General features: G+C 45.9%; 1 protein-coding gene across 2 annotated transcripts in view; it reads right to left on the bottom strand.

Annotated features, from left to right (window-relative positions):
• Nucleotides 1-2,496: 2,496 nt before the first annotated feature.
• The window catches only part of FOXO3 (forkhead box O3), a 95,345-nt gene continuing 80,861 nt past the window's right edge, over nt 2,497-16,980 (bottom strand). For both annotated transcript variants that reach the window (XM_074150148.1, XM_074150149.1), the window contains one exon: nt 2,497-6,695. Coding sequence is in view for 1 of the 2 variants with exons in the window: in XM_074150149.1 (XP_074006250.1) it covers nt 6,474-6,695 (222 nt within the window). In the remaining variant the exon portion in view is untranslated. The remainder of the gene's footprint in view (nt 6,696-16,980) is intronic.

Genomic DNA, 16,980 nt, shown 5'->3' with positions numbered 1-16,980 from the left:
GACATTCATGGGGCGCCACTTGCCACAGGTGCCAGCAGCAGCCCTGATGCCCACCAGGGTGCGCGAAGCAGGGCAGCGTGCAAGGCTGGTCGGCACCCCTCCAGTGCTAATCCCTGGGGAAAGGCAGCGCCTGAGAATTGCCTTGTGCTTTGAATTTCAGCAAAACCCAGGTTCTAAGGTATCACCTAAAAAAGACTGAAAATTGAGGGGGGTGGGAGGTGGGGAATCCTGTCAGGATTGTATTCGTCTTGGAAGTTGGAAAAGTTTTTATGAGATGTTGTATATTTTTACTGTTTTCCCCCATTTCACCACGCGTCATTCATAGGATACAGGTACCTTTAAACCTGCATGGCATAATGTAACATTAAAAGAATGTTACAAGTTACCTTCACTTAGGCCAATGGTTCCTACTGAATCGAGACATTTTATCTCATTTTCTACATTAAATCGGTTCCTTGGTATGTCATCAAAGCATCAAACAATAAAAGCAGGAGATGCTTTGTTCTAATAAGTAAATGTTGTGGCACATGCAAAGCTCCTGGTGTCATTAGTATGAAAAGAAAATCCAAGTGTGAAAACAAAAAAATCCCAAACGGAGTTTCTGAATCTTGTCAGACAATTCCAGGGTTTTCTAAAGATTTAAACAGCATTTAAAAAAAAAAAAAAAAGTTTTTTTTTTTTTCCTGATGGAATTTTCTATGTTTTATGTTTACATGATAAAAGTATTTTCATTTTAAAAAATTCCACAGGCAGAGCCAGTGGGAAAAAAGCTCTGTGGGCCGGGTCGGGCAAAGAGAGAAGCGATGAGACACTGCAGAAGTCGCTGGCAGCGGGATGAAGCTGTGCGCCAGCGAGAGCCGTATCTACTCCATCTGGCTTGGGCTCCACTTCACCCGAGAAGTCCTCCTTTTGAACAGGGAGATACCAGTCACGATGACTCCACCAGAAAAAAGAGGTAGCCTCCCAGGTTTGCTTATCTCAATCTTCTTGAAAGCACCCCTAACTTCCTTGGCAGCGGTAGACAAACAAGAGCTGTTTGTTACAACTTCCAAGACCAGGGAACTGTTTTCCCTGGTCTGGTCGAACTCGCAACTCAGCATATGTGGTGGGGAGCTCCCAAAATAGCTCCTGGTTGCCTCACCAGACTCGGCAGCAGCAGCTCGAAAAGCCTTTTGTCTTCTGGGACGACTCAGAGAAGTTTAAAATGTTTGGACTTATTTTGAAAGTACTCTGAAAGATAAGAATGATCTATTCCAAGGCTGGGTGAAGTGAAGGTCACAGCTAAGGCATTGCACAACACAACCAAGTAGGTTCAGCACAAAACTCGCCCAGGGTTTGATCAGCTCATCGTCGCTGCTGCTGCTGCCCCTGCCTAAAGCCAGGTCAAAGCTGAGGCTCTTCCACCTGACACCTCACCGGGCCAAACGCTCTCATCGTTTGTCCTAAATACCAATGCGGTGATGCCAACGAGGCAGAGGAGATGGGTCCTTCCCTGCCAGAGCACTGTTTGGAGGAACCTCCAGAAAAATCACGCAAATCAGCTCCATTTCCGAGGAGAAGCTGTAATTGCTGCGGGATAAGCACGGTCTTACTCCAGGAAGGGTAACGCACAGTTCATCCTGGCCAAAGGCTATTTTCTGACTGGATCTTGCAATATTTCAGGCTATCTCTAGTTAGGACAAAGCCTGAATAGCTCTTGCTATATTAAACAAGGGATATCCCCACACTGCTGTACTGCAGTACTTCAGCTCCTGTGGGCTTTGCACGGACAACACGGCCCTGCTCCCTGCGGAGTCACGGGAAACCCCTCCCTGCTGCGTGAGAAGGCTCCTCTTCCTTGAAAATATCACTTACTCTTGAAACATGACTCCAAAATACCCATATACATCTGTGGCTCCCCATCAGTTTTCTGTCGGCCTGGCTCCTGTTTCTGAGCACAGTCTCCTGCGCCTTGGCCGGAGCCCTCGATAGAACTTTCCGCAGAGTCAGGCTGCTGGTTTTCTTATCCCAAATCCCAAATGGGTGGTTTCAAGTACTCCAGGCTTTTTTCAAAGACAGTTTGAAACCCAGCCAAGCCCACGGGGGATGTGTGTGTAACTCTTCTCCTGACCGACTCGCAGTTGGGCTGGTTGTCTCCCAGAACAGGCAAGCTGGGCTGCAGCTGCTGGGTGCTGCCACCGTCTCGGGGGACAACCCTCCCACACCCACTCCCCCAAAAATGAGTGAACTTTGTGATTTTTAGCAGCAGTAAATGATCCCATTGGGGGTTATTTGACCACCAAAACTATGCTGGGTTGGCTGAAGGGTTGAAGTGCAGATGTTCACGTAAATATGCACTGACAGACTCCAGTGGATGCAGGATTAGGCCCCCTTCCCAGCCCCAAACACTCCACCAGCTGGTTTCACACGCTACTTGGAAGTCACCCCCTCTCTGGGTCCAGCATTTAAATGTCTGGCCAAGACACAATAAACCAGAGCGAAGGCCGATGTGCAATGTAGAGATCCATTATGCTTTATTTACATGCGTCACCATCTCTTTTACAAACTAGATTACAATTTAAAATGGAATACACAAGGCAATATCTACTAACACCAAGTGGAGTAAGCACTGCGTCTCTACTTCCTTTGGAAAGGGGCAGGTTTTGCTCCAAAACAAACTTCCTTCCAACCTCTGTGTAGTAAGGTAGTATATTCCTCCAGGGCAGCATCTTTTTTCTTTTTTTTTTTTTAATATAAAATCCTCAGTAAGACTACAACATGAGAGTGTCTGCTTTCAAATGAAAGTACAAGATAGCCCAAATGAAAAGTATAAACTGTTCAGCTCTTCGGTATGTAAAGACGGCCATGCGCGATAAGGCTGTGGATTTAATATTCTTCCAATTTACATGGCTTGAAACAAAAACAGATAAAACAGTTTTACAGATACTGTATACATATTTTTTCCAATCATGCAACTTTTTTAAAAAAAAAAGTTAAACATGTGAAGCCAAATGTACAATCCATTTTTTCCAACCCATAGTAACGAAATGTATCTGGTCCCCCTTCGCATCTGTTGGCAATTCCTAAGGTATATCGTGTACTAGAAACACAGGACACCGATTGCCGAGCAATGACATCATTTTAGAGAAATACATGACCTAAAAGGTAACTTTTTGAAGCGGTGACAACAAAAATTTCTGGAGTTAAGCAGTGGTCAACCATCCAATGATTCTCAAGAGAAATTTTTTTTACAAAATCATTAAATCAAGCCCCAAACCTGTGACTAGGAACTGCGTAAATGTCACCTTTTTAGACCTTTTCTTTAGACCAAGTGTTTAAGCGATAACTATGTAATTGTTCTGGACCTTTAGCTGTTTTACACGGTTTCAGAGGGAAAACGTCCAGGCATAAACATGTTCAAAGACTCAAAGGCCAAATTTTCCAACGGTAGGTTCCCAAAATGAGCCATTCAAGTCTGTATTTTGACACCTAAATAAGTGGCCCTTTGAATTCAGCGAGAACTATTTAGCACCTCTGGAGATGAGGGTGTTTGCTGGGCACCTTGGCAGGAGTAGAGGGTGGTGACGTTCTCCTGGGACTGGGGAGACCTGGCACCTCTCCTTCCTTTGAGAAGCGATGAGGGCAGAGCAGCTCACCCCGTGCCACCACGCTGGAGTCCCCCACCTTCAGTGCCCGACTCCAGGCACTTCCGATTGAAAATTTCGGCCCCAAAAAATGAGCAAGAGAAACCAAACCAAACTGAAGAGGCCGGCCAAGTCCACCCCTCTTCAGTGAGTGCTGGGATGTTCTCCAAAGCAGGGGCATAAGGTGTCCCAGCCACGCCAATGGAAATGCTTTCCTTGACGTTGGTGGGAGGCAGGTTAAGCCTTTCAGCCACTAATGCTTTTATTTATTTTTTTTTAAAAAAAACCTCTCTGCCATTGATGGGCTGTCTCTAAATCAAGTGGTTTTTCTCCATTTTCTGAACAGAACGGACCATAGTTTTCTCTCTCATTCCTGCCAGCGGGAGCTAGCTCTGTTGGACTCAAGGGGGCCAGGCTGCCATAGCAGAGCAAAAGTTGCCCCCGTTTGGTTTAAGCTAACGGGCCTTCTCTTGCCTTTGACAAGAACCACATCCCTACCAAGAAAAAAAAATAAAATTATGGATTTTGGTCACCTTGGCCATACCATCAAGTCAGGCCTTACTTACTGGTGCTGTCAGCAGCCTGGTTGGTGGTCTTTGGGCAGGCACCCTGGGTGTCACCGACGGCTCACCCGTGCAGGGGCCAAATGCTGTGCCCCAGCACAGGGAGCCACCGAGTGAGCTCTGCCGGTGGCCAACACCGTGGGACAGGAGGATGAGCCCAGCCGCAGGGCAGCAACCACGGAGGAACCTCAGGGAAAGGAGCACCGGAGGGAAGTCCTTCAGCGTACACCTGCATTTCGGGGTGTACCGGGAAGCTGAGAGCTAATGCTACACACTCAGGGGAGGCTGGTGACAAAGCGCTCAAACAACCTTGGTAAAAGGTGCCCGCAACTGGACTCGGATAAGCAAAGCGACCTCTAGCCCAGGTGACCGCTGTGCCACACGAGCGTCCTGGGTAGCTGGCTGCTGACAGAGATGGGCAATGAGCATCAGTTAACTCCAATAAATGTAACAAACTAGTCCCCACGCTGACAAATAGACCATCTCAGTGTAAAAAGAAAAGAGAAGTTTTTTTAAAAGGCAAATGATAAACCCTTGGCTGCTTGGAAGAGTCGATAGGCTACAGGGCTACGATAACCACGACAGCACAGAGTCTACACAGTCAGAACTGCGGGGAGAAACCAAGAGGTGCATCTTTATGAGAGGACACCGTGGGGGCTACGATACAAAAACAAAACTTCCATCACACTAGGAGCTGTTGTTTCACTAATATCACCTCAGGGACCTGGAAAATAATGAGCGAGGAAGGGCCCACGAATGGGTGCGTGCGTGTGTGTGTGTGGTGTGTGTGTGTGCAAGACTGTGCATGTGCGGTGGCAGTGGCGAGAGGGAGTCACTCCACATTGCATGGGACACGGGTCGGTGGGAACTCATGCACTGAGACTTTGGGTTAAAATGCTAGTTTTTTTTCCTAACATCCATGCATAATGATCCATTTCTGTACATAATAAAATATATTTATATATTTATATGCATAATGCTTTTATGCAAAGAAAAAAAACTTCATATATCGCTTTGGAGAATTATGTATACATTGTCCTATTCAGAACCTCTTCGTATCGAGTTCCTATGTACCATTGTTGTTTTCCCCTCTCTTTTTGTATCCCTCCCCCCCCAAAGATACTCATAAAAAGTAATCAAACTTTCCAGATTATAGAGAGGATCTATACAGCACCATACCTTTTATTCATTATTATTATTAATTATTATTCATTTTACAAAAGAAAATCTTAGAAGCAAAATATATAAAACTGCCTTGTCTTTCAGTGTCATTTATCCTGTTACAACCTACACCCATACGAAAAGCCATTTGTATGATACTGTCACCTTGCCATTCCCTCTCCTGCTTCTTCTGCCACAACAGATTATACATAATGAGAAGGAAAAAATAATCAAGGATATGTCCAAACCAAAAAAAAAACCAAAACAACCCAAAGGATCACTGATGCAGTAACACACCCTGCGACGACCTGTGCCTCAGCTCCCGGCGTTGCCACTGCAAGTCACCTGCCGATGCCCAACCTCTACGCTTAGCTCTTCTGCCAAGTGGCACGTTTCCCTTAATTTTCGCTTTTTCAAACACATCTTTACAGGTGGCCATGTTCCACTTGTCTGGCAGCTCAGCTTTTAACTCCTTACCATCTCGCTGTGGCAGTAGGGGCTAACGGAAGGCAGGAGGGGGGAGCAAAGGGGCTCCTGCCTCGGCACCCGTGCGGGCCACGGCACCCGCTGTCAGTCCATCCTCACGAGCCAAGAGGCACACTTGCCAGCTTCCCTTGGTTTGCAATCAACCCTGGTTTGACGCTTACGGAAAACAGGGGTGTACCATTGAATTTAGGGAAAGAATAAGAAAGAAACAAACAAACCAACCCAACAAACTAACAGACCACACTCATCACCTCTCTCTGGAATTCAGCCAGTTGATCGGATTAACAAACGCAGTGTAGTCAGAAAACCCTGACGTCTGAGCAGTGTTGGGTTATGATCATCTCCTATGATCATCGCGCAGGACTTCAGATTCCCCAGGGAGAGAAAGCAAATATGGTCAAAAATCTAAGGAAATCAAACTGGAGGTTGTAGAGGGGAGGGTGGGCAGATGGGGAAAAACCTCCAAAAAGAAAAGCCAACTTAAAAACATCCCATAAACCATTAATATATTGAAACACCACATACTCATTGACAAGTAACTACTGTAAAGGCTACACAGTGTGTTCTCAACAGGATGGTGCTGAACATTGTCTCCACAGCAGGTGCTTGGCCATCCCAGAAAAGGAAGATTTTGCATACTTCAGAATGAGTTCAATTCCCCCCAAAAAAAGAGAAAAAAAAAAGAAGAAAAAACAAAAAGGAGGATCTTCAGTCCAGTAAGGGGCCTATTAACAGTCTGCTTCATTAGGAAAATAATGCAGGGTTCACAAAGGTCGTAAGCTGTAAACAGTATCACTGTCCACTTGCTGACAGCAGATTTGGCAAAGGGTTCTCTCTCTACATCTCGTGTCAGTTTGAGGGCCTGGAGAGGAAGAAGAAGAAAAGACAGTGAGAGGGCTGCATGTAGTTAAAAAAAAACACAAAAAAAAAAAGGCAACCAACAAACCTCGAAACCCAACAGCAGCTTCCGCTGACAAGCAATTTTGATTTGTTTGCACCCAGAAGCTTCAAACTTATAGCAAGGTATAACCTGCACCATAGCCCTGCCTGAAAACGCTTCTCCCTTGCCAAGGTGTGAGTGTGCTTCCTTGCTGGCTTAGCTGCTCCCAAGCAGGAAAGAAAAAAACCCTCTCTCCGAAGAAAAACAATGGCTACATCTGATTTACGGAAACCCAGTGCACCATCTATTTGTTGAGCCTATTTCCAGGTGAAGCTTGGAAGGATCCTCCACCTTTTCTCCATTTTTCATGATCACCCTTTCTCAGCATCACCAAAAGGCTGGACAAATCTTCCACCAGCGTTTGACATTGGCCACCATCCTTGAAGAACAGATGAGGAGGCTGCTCAAGAGAAGCAGTGAGGAGCCACGGATTTCGGTTTGGACTTTGGAGTTCTCCATTTTCCTGCTCGTACAATACACCATAAACAGACAGGGTCCACTCAGCTTTAAAAATAGAAGTAGGGACCAGCTTATTCTGTAGCCATGAAACTTCTCTACAGAGGGATAAGCACTGGGAAGACAGCTCGAATGCAGCATGGAGATGACTATGAAGGGACACGGTAAGTAGGTAAAACACTGAAAATAGATGAACATTTCAATCAAGGGAGCCAGAGGCCAGGTTTTTAAAGGTACTCTGTGACTTAAAGATACAGGCAGGCACCAAGTAGGGGCTTGGAAAGTATGTACATTTAAACATCCCCGTGAAACCAAGGCCTACGTGGTAGCCATCCACGTTGCAGGGCATGTAACTTCTGGCTCTGAAATGGCTTCTGAAACCAGGGCTTAGGCCCCGACACCACTTACAACCTGTTGAGCGTCTTCCCTGAGATGAATGGTTGGTGATTTCTTTATATAGTGCAGGAACAAGGGGACACTTGCTGAAACCAAAAAGCCATTTGAGTTGATTACAGGAATGTCTTTTCTCTCAAAAGATCCTGGTTATCAGGCACCCTCATGAAAAACGGTGGATTTAGAGGAACTGCTGGACTAAACTGGACCAGCATCTCCTGCAAGAGGGATCACTCAAAGGCTGTCACGAGATGACTCTCCATCACTACCCCTCTCCTTTCTAAGGTGCCGGGCACCGATCCTATGATAACACTTTATTAAAATGACCTATTCTGATAATGCTAAATGATTGATGGAAATTTAATCATTTTGTCCCATGGTTATTAGAGCAACAGCGTGACAGCTGCTCCCTGTGCCATTAGGGGAGAACTTCATTCAGCACAGCTTAGGGAGCAGACAGATTGCACATTTCACCCAAACAAAATTTGGCTTTAGCCTTAATTATGTGGAGGGGTTTGGGGTAGACTGTTTTGTGAATAAAGGGATTTCCAACTGGATCAACATATTGATTTCTTTATTTTCAAAGGGCAAATTAACGCTAGCCGTTCATTAATGTGACTGCCTGGCAATGACTCCATTTGGTAAGTGTGTCCTGATGGCCCTAACAAGGTCAGCAGGAGATATACGGACAAGCCTGGTAGCGCCTAGTAAAACCTGGCTAGTGGTTTGTATGCAACTCAAACGACTGCATGCCCTTTTCTCTACTTCCCCTTAAAGCTTTAGGACCAGGGAGGCTGCAAATGGGTGACTTCTCAAAGCGCAAACCTCATCCGAAGGCAAGGCGGGGGTCCCGCACACCGCAGCCCAGCAAAGCTGGCTCACTCTCAGGCAGCCACCAGTTACACTGAGCACAGGCTTAACTTCAGTATGTGTGAGAAGCCTTGCTGACTTTGAATGGAGCTATTAATTAAAAGTAAACAAGTACAGAAACTCCCAATGAAGTACCAGAGCAGTGTTTAACGTTTAAATTAAAAATGTATGTAAAATATTATACTGCGAAACAAAGCGACAACAGAAAGAAACTGGAGGACGGATTATGATGAGCATCCTTTGTGGAAGTGGCACTGCCTGACATTTTTTCCTGGGGACACCCATCCTTCAGATAGTGCCAACGTTCAGGAGACAGATGCACAGCTGAGGTGAAATTTGCTCATAGCAGAACCAAACCACGCTCCATTTTCACAGCTCTGTTTACATGGACTTTGCAAATGGATTAAAAAATGAAAAGAAGTAGATCAAAGTCTTAAACTGCCTGCCTTCAAATTACCCCATTAAAGTCTGTAATAGACCCACACACTCTCACTTTCTGTCTCGCCACAAGAAGCCTCTGTTAACCCTGAGTTAGCAGCCTGCTGCTTTATAGCAATGAAAACTGTATCAGGCAGGGAAGCAAGCACTCCAGTTACATCTCCATTTATCAGTGGTCCTCAACCACAGCTCCTCGGTGTTCCTCTCTCCCTGCCCCCAAATATCTCCAGCTGCATCCTGAGCCACCATGAGGTTTTCTCCCATTCCTGGCAGCCATGGGAAAAGTTCATCCTCTGGAGTGTCACCCTGAATTTGCAGAGGCAGACAGGGTTTCTCCTCTGGTGAGCCAGGATGATGCTGTCCTCTAAGGGCAGTTCTCCAGGTTAATTACTCCAGTCCCCACTTTATCCTCTTTCCTGGCCTTTACTATTGGGTTCTGTTTTGGGGATAAAAGCAACAGAAGTATGAGCACAGGGAGTGATGAAAAAAATCCATAGAGCAGAGGTCAAGGAGGGATACAAGAAAGGTGAAGTCTAGTAGGGCTAGTGGGCTAGAGCAGCATTTGCTAACTCGCCACAACAAAGGCATAGAGCCCCCTCTTACATGTGGCGCAGTTTCTTGTCTCTTAGGCTGTGGGGAACTTCCGAAAAGGGCACTACTGGAAAACATCATCTACCTGTACTTCTTCAGTCACTCTCTGGAAAATTCAGTTCTCCCTTGAAAAGCTTCTCTGCCAAACCTGAAGCCCTTTATCAATCCTCAGGGAGTGGAAAGGAAGGAGGAACTTTAGACTTTCTCCTGAAGTTTCTTAGGCTTCCTTTCCTTAAGATTTCCTTCTGAAGAGAGCGAAGGCTTTATTTGGAGTGCAGTCTTCACAACTGCATTGACACCTGGGCTCTGTCCCACACACACGTGCATAATGAAACTAGAGGCAATTCCAGTAGGGATGTTTTGAACCCCTGTGTACAGAAGGCTGGAACAAGATACCTCTGTAGGACACTGGAAGAATCCATAGTACTACATCAAGCTATAGCTTATGCAAGCATCTATGCATGCGGTTGGTGAAAATAATGACTTTAAAACAGAAACAGAAAAAGCACTGAGTGAGGGATGAGGACGAACTCCTGCTTTGTCACGTCCCACAGATATTTTGAACCATAGCTGCTAAATCTGTTTATCCTATTTGGTGGAAGAGTGTAAAACAAAAAGCAAGTATTTCTGTATTTTGTAATTCTTCAGCTTGCAAGCAATTATGTAGGAGATGAGATGCCCCTTTCTTTTGTGCTTTTCTCTGCCTTCCCATCCTTTACCTTGCTACTGACCAGTTACAAATGCTACTCTTGCTTGACTCTGTGGCAGAGCTGTTGGTTGTGATCTCCCTCCAGCAGCAACATTTCCTCACCTCTGTCTCACATCATTCCACCACTTAACTGGACGGCTGTCTCCCAAGCCCCACGCCAGCTCAGGCACCATCAGAGCAGCTCTGAAGGGTCATCTGCTGTTTGTTGCTTTCTCCCTTTGATTCCCAACAGTGCCAATTACGCAGCACTGGAAATTTCTTCAGAATAGAAAGGTGACGCATTGACGCTCCCCAGAGCGAGGCATGGATAACGTGCATTGGTGCCAAGTTTATCAGTAAGTTAACACAACAATTAGCACATACAGTTTTCTGTTAAAAGAAATGCTATGTGCTCCTTTACGTAATTACAGCATGAGAAACCGCACTAGCAACACCCAGCTCCTCTGCAGGGCAGCCTACCAAGGACCTCCTGACTTTGCTGAAGGTTTGTTGAGTGTGTCGCATCTTGAAAAATATCACCACTTAAAGGTCTGTAAAACAAGTGTTCTCCTTGGGTACCATTCTGTAATGAATCCCCAGGGACAGGAAATCCCAATAACTACTTTTACTGTCCAGAGACTGGGGATGCAAACATTTTGAAGGAAACTCGCATCCTTTCATGACAGATGTGCATTCTGGTGCCTCTGCCCCTTGATTTGTCATCAACTCCAGCTGTACAGCTTCTACTCCAAAACAGGGGTAGGCTTATAAAGCAAAACTTGATTACATGTGGTTACAAGTTAATATTCTGCCCAGGGTTTCACAGCTCAAGACTGAAGAATACACAGTATTTGTTTAGAAACAAGTAAGGAAGATAACTACTGTGGCCAATCCCTCTGTAATGACAAAATTGCAGTATGAGATATTTTGTTCAAGCAGAATAAAAATCAGGAGCCCGGATGCCATGGCAGGTGTGCCACAGTGACACCCTGCAGGCTTGGTGTACGCTGCAGGAGGATGGCTCTGTGCCGAGGGACAGCACTGAGGTCAGGATGTGAAGCCCAAGGGGAAAAAAACTTTCCTCAACTTTCAGGCATGTTGCAACTTCACTTTTTCTCTTTAAGTTCTACTCATAAAAATAGATTTTTTTCCAGCTCAGAATCGGGGGCAGAGAGTGAGGGAGAAGGATGGAAAGAGGAAGAACGCCGGCACAGAACTAAGACTTATGGGAGCTAGAAAGTTGCTGTGCTGGTACTTGCACAGGCACGTAAAGCACGAAAGCATTTCTTTTCCTTCTGTTGCTGCTCTTCCACTCCAAGAAACACCGTAAACCATAGCAGACAACCAAGTATTTTAGAAGAAAATGTAACTAAAGACATTCTCTCACCCTGTATCAGCTCCCTGGGACAAAAGGCTTGCCCAGAACTGCAGTGAGGTGCCACAGCTATTGATATGCATGTTATTCTGATATCCCACTTGTCTACAGAATCCTAGAAAGGTCCAGGCTGGAAGGGACTCAGATTCATCTGGTCCAACCTTCCATTGAAGGCAGGGCCTTAGGTTAGGTTATTCAGGGCCCTGTCAAGCCAAGTCTCGAATATTTCCAGCAAGGGAGAGAGAGTCCACCACTCCTCTGGGCAGTTCATTTTACCCTCAAAGGTGGGTAAGGTCCCTTCCACCCCATTTTACAGATGAAAAGGAGACACCCAGAGAGAAACCGGTCCACCCATGCTCGCATACTTAAAAGGAAAAGTAGATCAGGGTTTTCCTCACATCATCAGGACCTGATACTGAACAACCAAATCAACAGGAAATTCTGCACTTGCTCTCAAGAGGAGCAGGCGCATGCAGACTCCACTACACGTCACCATGTTATTGCCCATACAAGAAGACCATATGCTTACACACTTGTTTTTACACCTACAGACATGTCAGTGTGCAGTTATTCTGGCTTTCCGGCACAAGCACTGCTGACACCCAATTGCTGTTGAGAACCATCACATCTGGCTGGGTTCAATCCTCTGCCAACCCTGGCTGACAGAGAAGAGTTTAGATACAGGACATCATCTCCCTACAAGGTCTCCAGGCTTCTTACTTGACATTTTTATGGTAAATTTTATCCCCTGCCGGTCTTTCAGGGGCCTGAGGAGAGAGGTGGAAATCATGGGAAATTATGGGCCATTGACTGAGAGACATCAGCCTGGATGTTCAACACAGCAGCTTTTAGGCAGGATACTGCTGGATTAGAGGAAGCAGGCCAAAAATAATTGTAAAATACAACTTCTGTTACGGGTAAAATATATCGGCTGGAATAACGGTGCTTTCTTTAGGCACTCAGGAGCATTAGGAAGCAGACCTCTGCTATGGATCAGAAAAGCATGGGTAAGTACTGCACCTGAGCAAAACCACAGAAGGATTCTGGTCACACTTTTGAATCTGAGCAATAAGAGCCACTTTTTAGAGCAAAAGGTACCTGCAAAACATCCTGAATTATAGGTTTATAGTGCTATGGAAACGTGCTATGTACTCTTTATTCTGAATGTCCTCATAGAGTTTCTTTTTCTCTGCCAGGTACCAAGCCTATTTTAAAAACATTCTCCCTGCTAAGGAGTCTTCTCATTTTCCTCTGCAGTAAGTTGAAAATGACAGGCCAATCATGCTCATGCAGATCATACAAAAGGATTTCCACCATGTTGATATAAGGCAGGACATCCTCTATCATGACTTACAAGTGGTAGAAAAGGCAAGAGAGAGAAGGTCCTTCCTCAATACCAGATTTTCTCTACGCTGGTATGAAGTAAATTACCTATGAAAGCCAGGAGAAGCAGGCAGTGCAAAGGAAAAACAATGGGCAAGATATTCAGCTCAGCTGTAAAAGTGCATAAACGCAAGCCATTCGCCACGGCATCGTCTGGGAAAAGTGGCTTTTTTCCTGGCATAACAGCAGACAACCGCGGCTACACAGTGGCCTCCGTGAGCTGAGCTGTGTCTCCGTCCGATTACTGCTCAGCAGATGTCTGCTCCACCAGACTCCAACAACTGCCACCCTGCATGGTAATCTGAGTGGAAAAGCTGATTAAATAGCCCCTGTAGACCAGACCAGAGCAGAGCATTCCCACCACCCAGCCACAGGTACCTGATTTAAAGGGGTCAGTGTCCCCACACACTGTGTGGGACTTGATCACGGGCAGCGCTGATGGGAGCATCCTGCTGGACACTCTCCACCAGCAGTGCTGGGAGCCCAGGATGGAGTTGTGTGAGCATCTTCCTTCATCCTCCCTCCCCAGGCCAGAAGAGAAAGGCCAGCTATTTACATGTGGTACTACTCAAATTTGTGTACTCCCACTGCCTACGCTATACCTGTGCTCTTTGGCTGTCATCAACGCAAGACTTAAACCTCTCCGGCTGTCAGCTCACCACCTTGGCTGAGTGCTCAATTGCTAAAAAGAAAGATCTCGACCTTTCCTCAGCTGTATGACGCTAGGTTTCTAAAAAGGATCTCTTATTACGCACTTCTTCAAGAAAATATGATTTTAGGGGGGCTATTTAAAAGTCTGGCACAAAGGAAGGAAAGAAAAAAAAAAAAACCCACCTGTAACCATCCCAGCTATCAGGCCACAGCACGTCTGGGGACCAACACTGATTTGCAGCTCTAAACAATCATTATGGCTCATTCACATGAAAAAGATGATTTGTGAAGACTCATTCTGTAATAAAACCTGCGTGCTGCTGATCCAGGGAGGAAAGCACTGGGGAGACCAGTTGATGCAGGCTGTTCTAAAAATATCAGTTTGTGCTGTCATCTGGTGAGAGTATGTCATCCTGTAATCTTGGCATCTGCAGGGACAGCAAGTTTCTGCCTAATTATTGCTGCCGAATCATATGACAAAGCATGAGGTACTAAAAAATATATCTATATAAAACACCAACAGAAGAACACCCAAACCACAGGCTCAGACCACTGTCCTGGCTTCAGCTGCTCTATACTCACAAGACAAGCCTGTGGAGGCAATCCTAGTTTTTACAGATCTTTTTTTCCAGGGTTAATAAAACCCCAAAGCATAATCCCAGATTAAAAAAAAAAAAACACCAAACCAAAAAGCCCTACTCCCAGAAGGAGTAAGCGATTCATTGTGTTTGTGTGTCAGCTCCTGCTGCCCTCATGCAGCAAAAGCCACCGCATCCCTGCAAGCGTAGGACTGGCCCCTGTGTGCAAGGGCCTTCGAGGGGCACTGTGGCCAGCAGGACTGCACGGGGGGCAACCACAGCAGGGTTTGCCAGGCTTTTGCCACTCCTCCTCCCCAGCAGCCACAAGCACCGAGTTTGCTCCTGTGCCGCTGGTGTGTGCCTGGGGAGCGAGGAGCCTGCTTGGGGCAGCCCCTCCTTGGAGTTAATGGGATCCCTGTTCCCCAGCAAAGAACGCTTTCTGCATAGATGTTTTTCTTCAAAGACTAAACTTGGCGCGCCTGATGTTCAGCTAGTCACAAAACCACCTTTCAAAACTTGGGCTGGCTGAAACAACACTTAAATGTTAGAAGCGCGCCACTGACTTAACCACTAACCTGTTAGAAATGGAGCAGAAGAATTTGCTGCTCCTGAATTTCCTTTAGATTTTTTAAAGGCAGAGAGCCCCATCTTGGCTTCACGTAAGAAATCTGCCAGCCCTACCCCTAAGATCTCACTTTTGAAAATAGGAGAGGAGGAAGCGCAGCTATGGTCCTGACGCTGTTGGCATCCTCAGGCAAGAGGTCCACTGATTCTGGTTTCCACATTTCAGCTTTAATGAACAGAAAACAAGGCTTCTGGTAAATTGTCTTCCTTGTGACATATTGTCCAGAGGTCTCAGATTCGAAACTCCATCCAAATGGAGATCTTTTCTCTATCTACTTCAACTTTTAAGATGGTGGTGTAGTGAACAGTGAGTCATCCACAGACCTATGCATTCATCTTTGGTATGAATTTCACCCAGAACAGGTTGAACACCAATTAACAAATTGGCAAGCAGTCCAAACTGATACGGACTAATGAAACACCAACAGGCACTTCATTACGTTTCTTAGGATTTTGCTTTATCAGAGATGTTAATCACCAAATTGTGTGAATGTTACATGACGTGGCTATTAGTCGCTTGTGCACTCTACTGCTACAGTGAGATGATGTGGGGAGCTAGATGATGCTAGGACAAAATGAATGACTTTAACTCATCTGTGAAGTATTTTAATTGCGATTTTCAAAAAGGTCAATGTGACTCCAGCACAGCTCTGTTACAGAGCCCAGAGGCGTCCCACTAAATGGCACACTGAAATCTCTCTCAAAAGATGCAGTTAGATGAGTTTTTCAGACGGTGAAACCAGCTCAAGTTCCTGCCCTGCTTGCGCTGAGCTGTCCTCCACCCCCTGCCCAAGCCCTGCCAGCATCGCTGCCTGCGCGGCGCCGTTGTAAACTGGATCACTGAAACAATCGAGGTAAAAACAACTTCTTGGATGGGTCTTGGTGCTGGAGGAATGTTTGCCCAAGTGGTAGCTGATCACCAGGCTCCTGACTTTCCAGGCAGCAGTAAATGTCCCAAATAGTCTCCCCTGCCAGTTTGTTTGGGACTACTCCTTGGTGAATGCCAAGTCCCCTGCGACTCGCCGGCCGAGGACCACAGAGGCTGCAGAGTTGTGGGAATCCCAGGCTAAGAGAGGACCCATTAATTTCAAAATAAAAGGTATTCTAGAGACAGGCAAGGGAATAGTGACGTCTTTATTTATTGATAAACAAGCTGAAAAACCAAGGTGATGATAATCTGAGTGGGCGGAGGGCACATCCAGTGCTCTTGGGAAGCAGGCAGAGGTAGAGGAACAAAAGCACCAGCCAGCTTAAGAGGGGAAAATTATGGCTGAGTGAATAAAGCAAGAAAAAAGCATATTGATTTTCTCCTTTTCTTCTTGTAAGAAGAAAAAAAAAAAAACCAACACAAAAACCAACCTCAAATTTGTTTATATGCCTCAATTAGGGCCCTCTAAAAGGCTGGACATGGTCAGCCTCATGGGCACAGGGCCAGTGCGGTGGGACCGGGCAAGGCTCTCTCCAGGGACTGTGCACAGGCTTTTTGCAGTGCAGCAAACGCGCACAGCCACTAAACCCACAACGGTGGCATCTCCCACACGGGTTTTTTCACTTCCCCTATGAAGAAACTGTAGTTGATTTTCTCCCAAAGTAAATGCCCCTCCATACCTAAAGTATGTATAATCTAAATACCTATGTATTTGGTTTCATTCTTTTCTTCCCGAAAACTGACTCCAACGTTTCTCTTATTTTTCATAGAAAACACAGCACTCACTATTCCCAGCTATGCCAATAACCCATTGTAACTGCTTCTGCCTGCCTGCAAAATGCACCTGGCTGCCCCTGTGAAATGGATTTAGCATGAACAAGCGCCAGGCTGCTCTGCTGAAAGCAGTTCCCCAGAATTCAAGCCTGTAAAGATTCATTACTGAGAACATGAACACTGCAAAGTGAAGATTCTAATTCAGGGGTCCCTACTGCTACAGCGAAGCGGAAAAGTAACTGAGAAAGCAATTCGGAACGATTGCATCCGATGTCAGGCGAGGCGCCCCTATCAAAATATGAGCTGCTCATAGGGAGGCACCCTCTGAAATAGCGCTACTTCACAGACGACAAAGGGTGCATGATGAACCACCTCAGCAGAAACCATCTGTGCTTGCACCTGATACCGGAGGCACCCCACAGCAGCCGGTCCACTTGTCAGAGAGAGGGAAAGAGGCT

Source organism: Numenius arquata, chromosome 7 (genome assembly GCF_964106895.1).
Source record: "Numenius arquata chromosome 7, bNumArq3.hap1.1, whole genome shotgun sequence".
Classification (NCBI taxonomy): domain Eukaryota; kingdom Metazoa; phylum Chordata; class Aves; order Charadriiformes; family Scolopacidae; genus Numenius; species Numenius arquata.
This window is presented reverse-complemented; position numbering and strand designations above follow the sequence as displayed.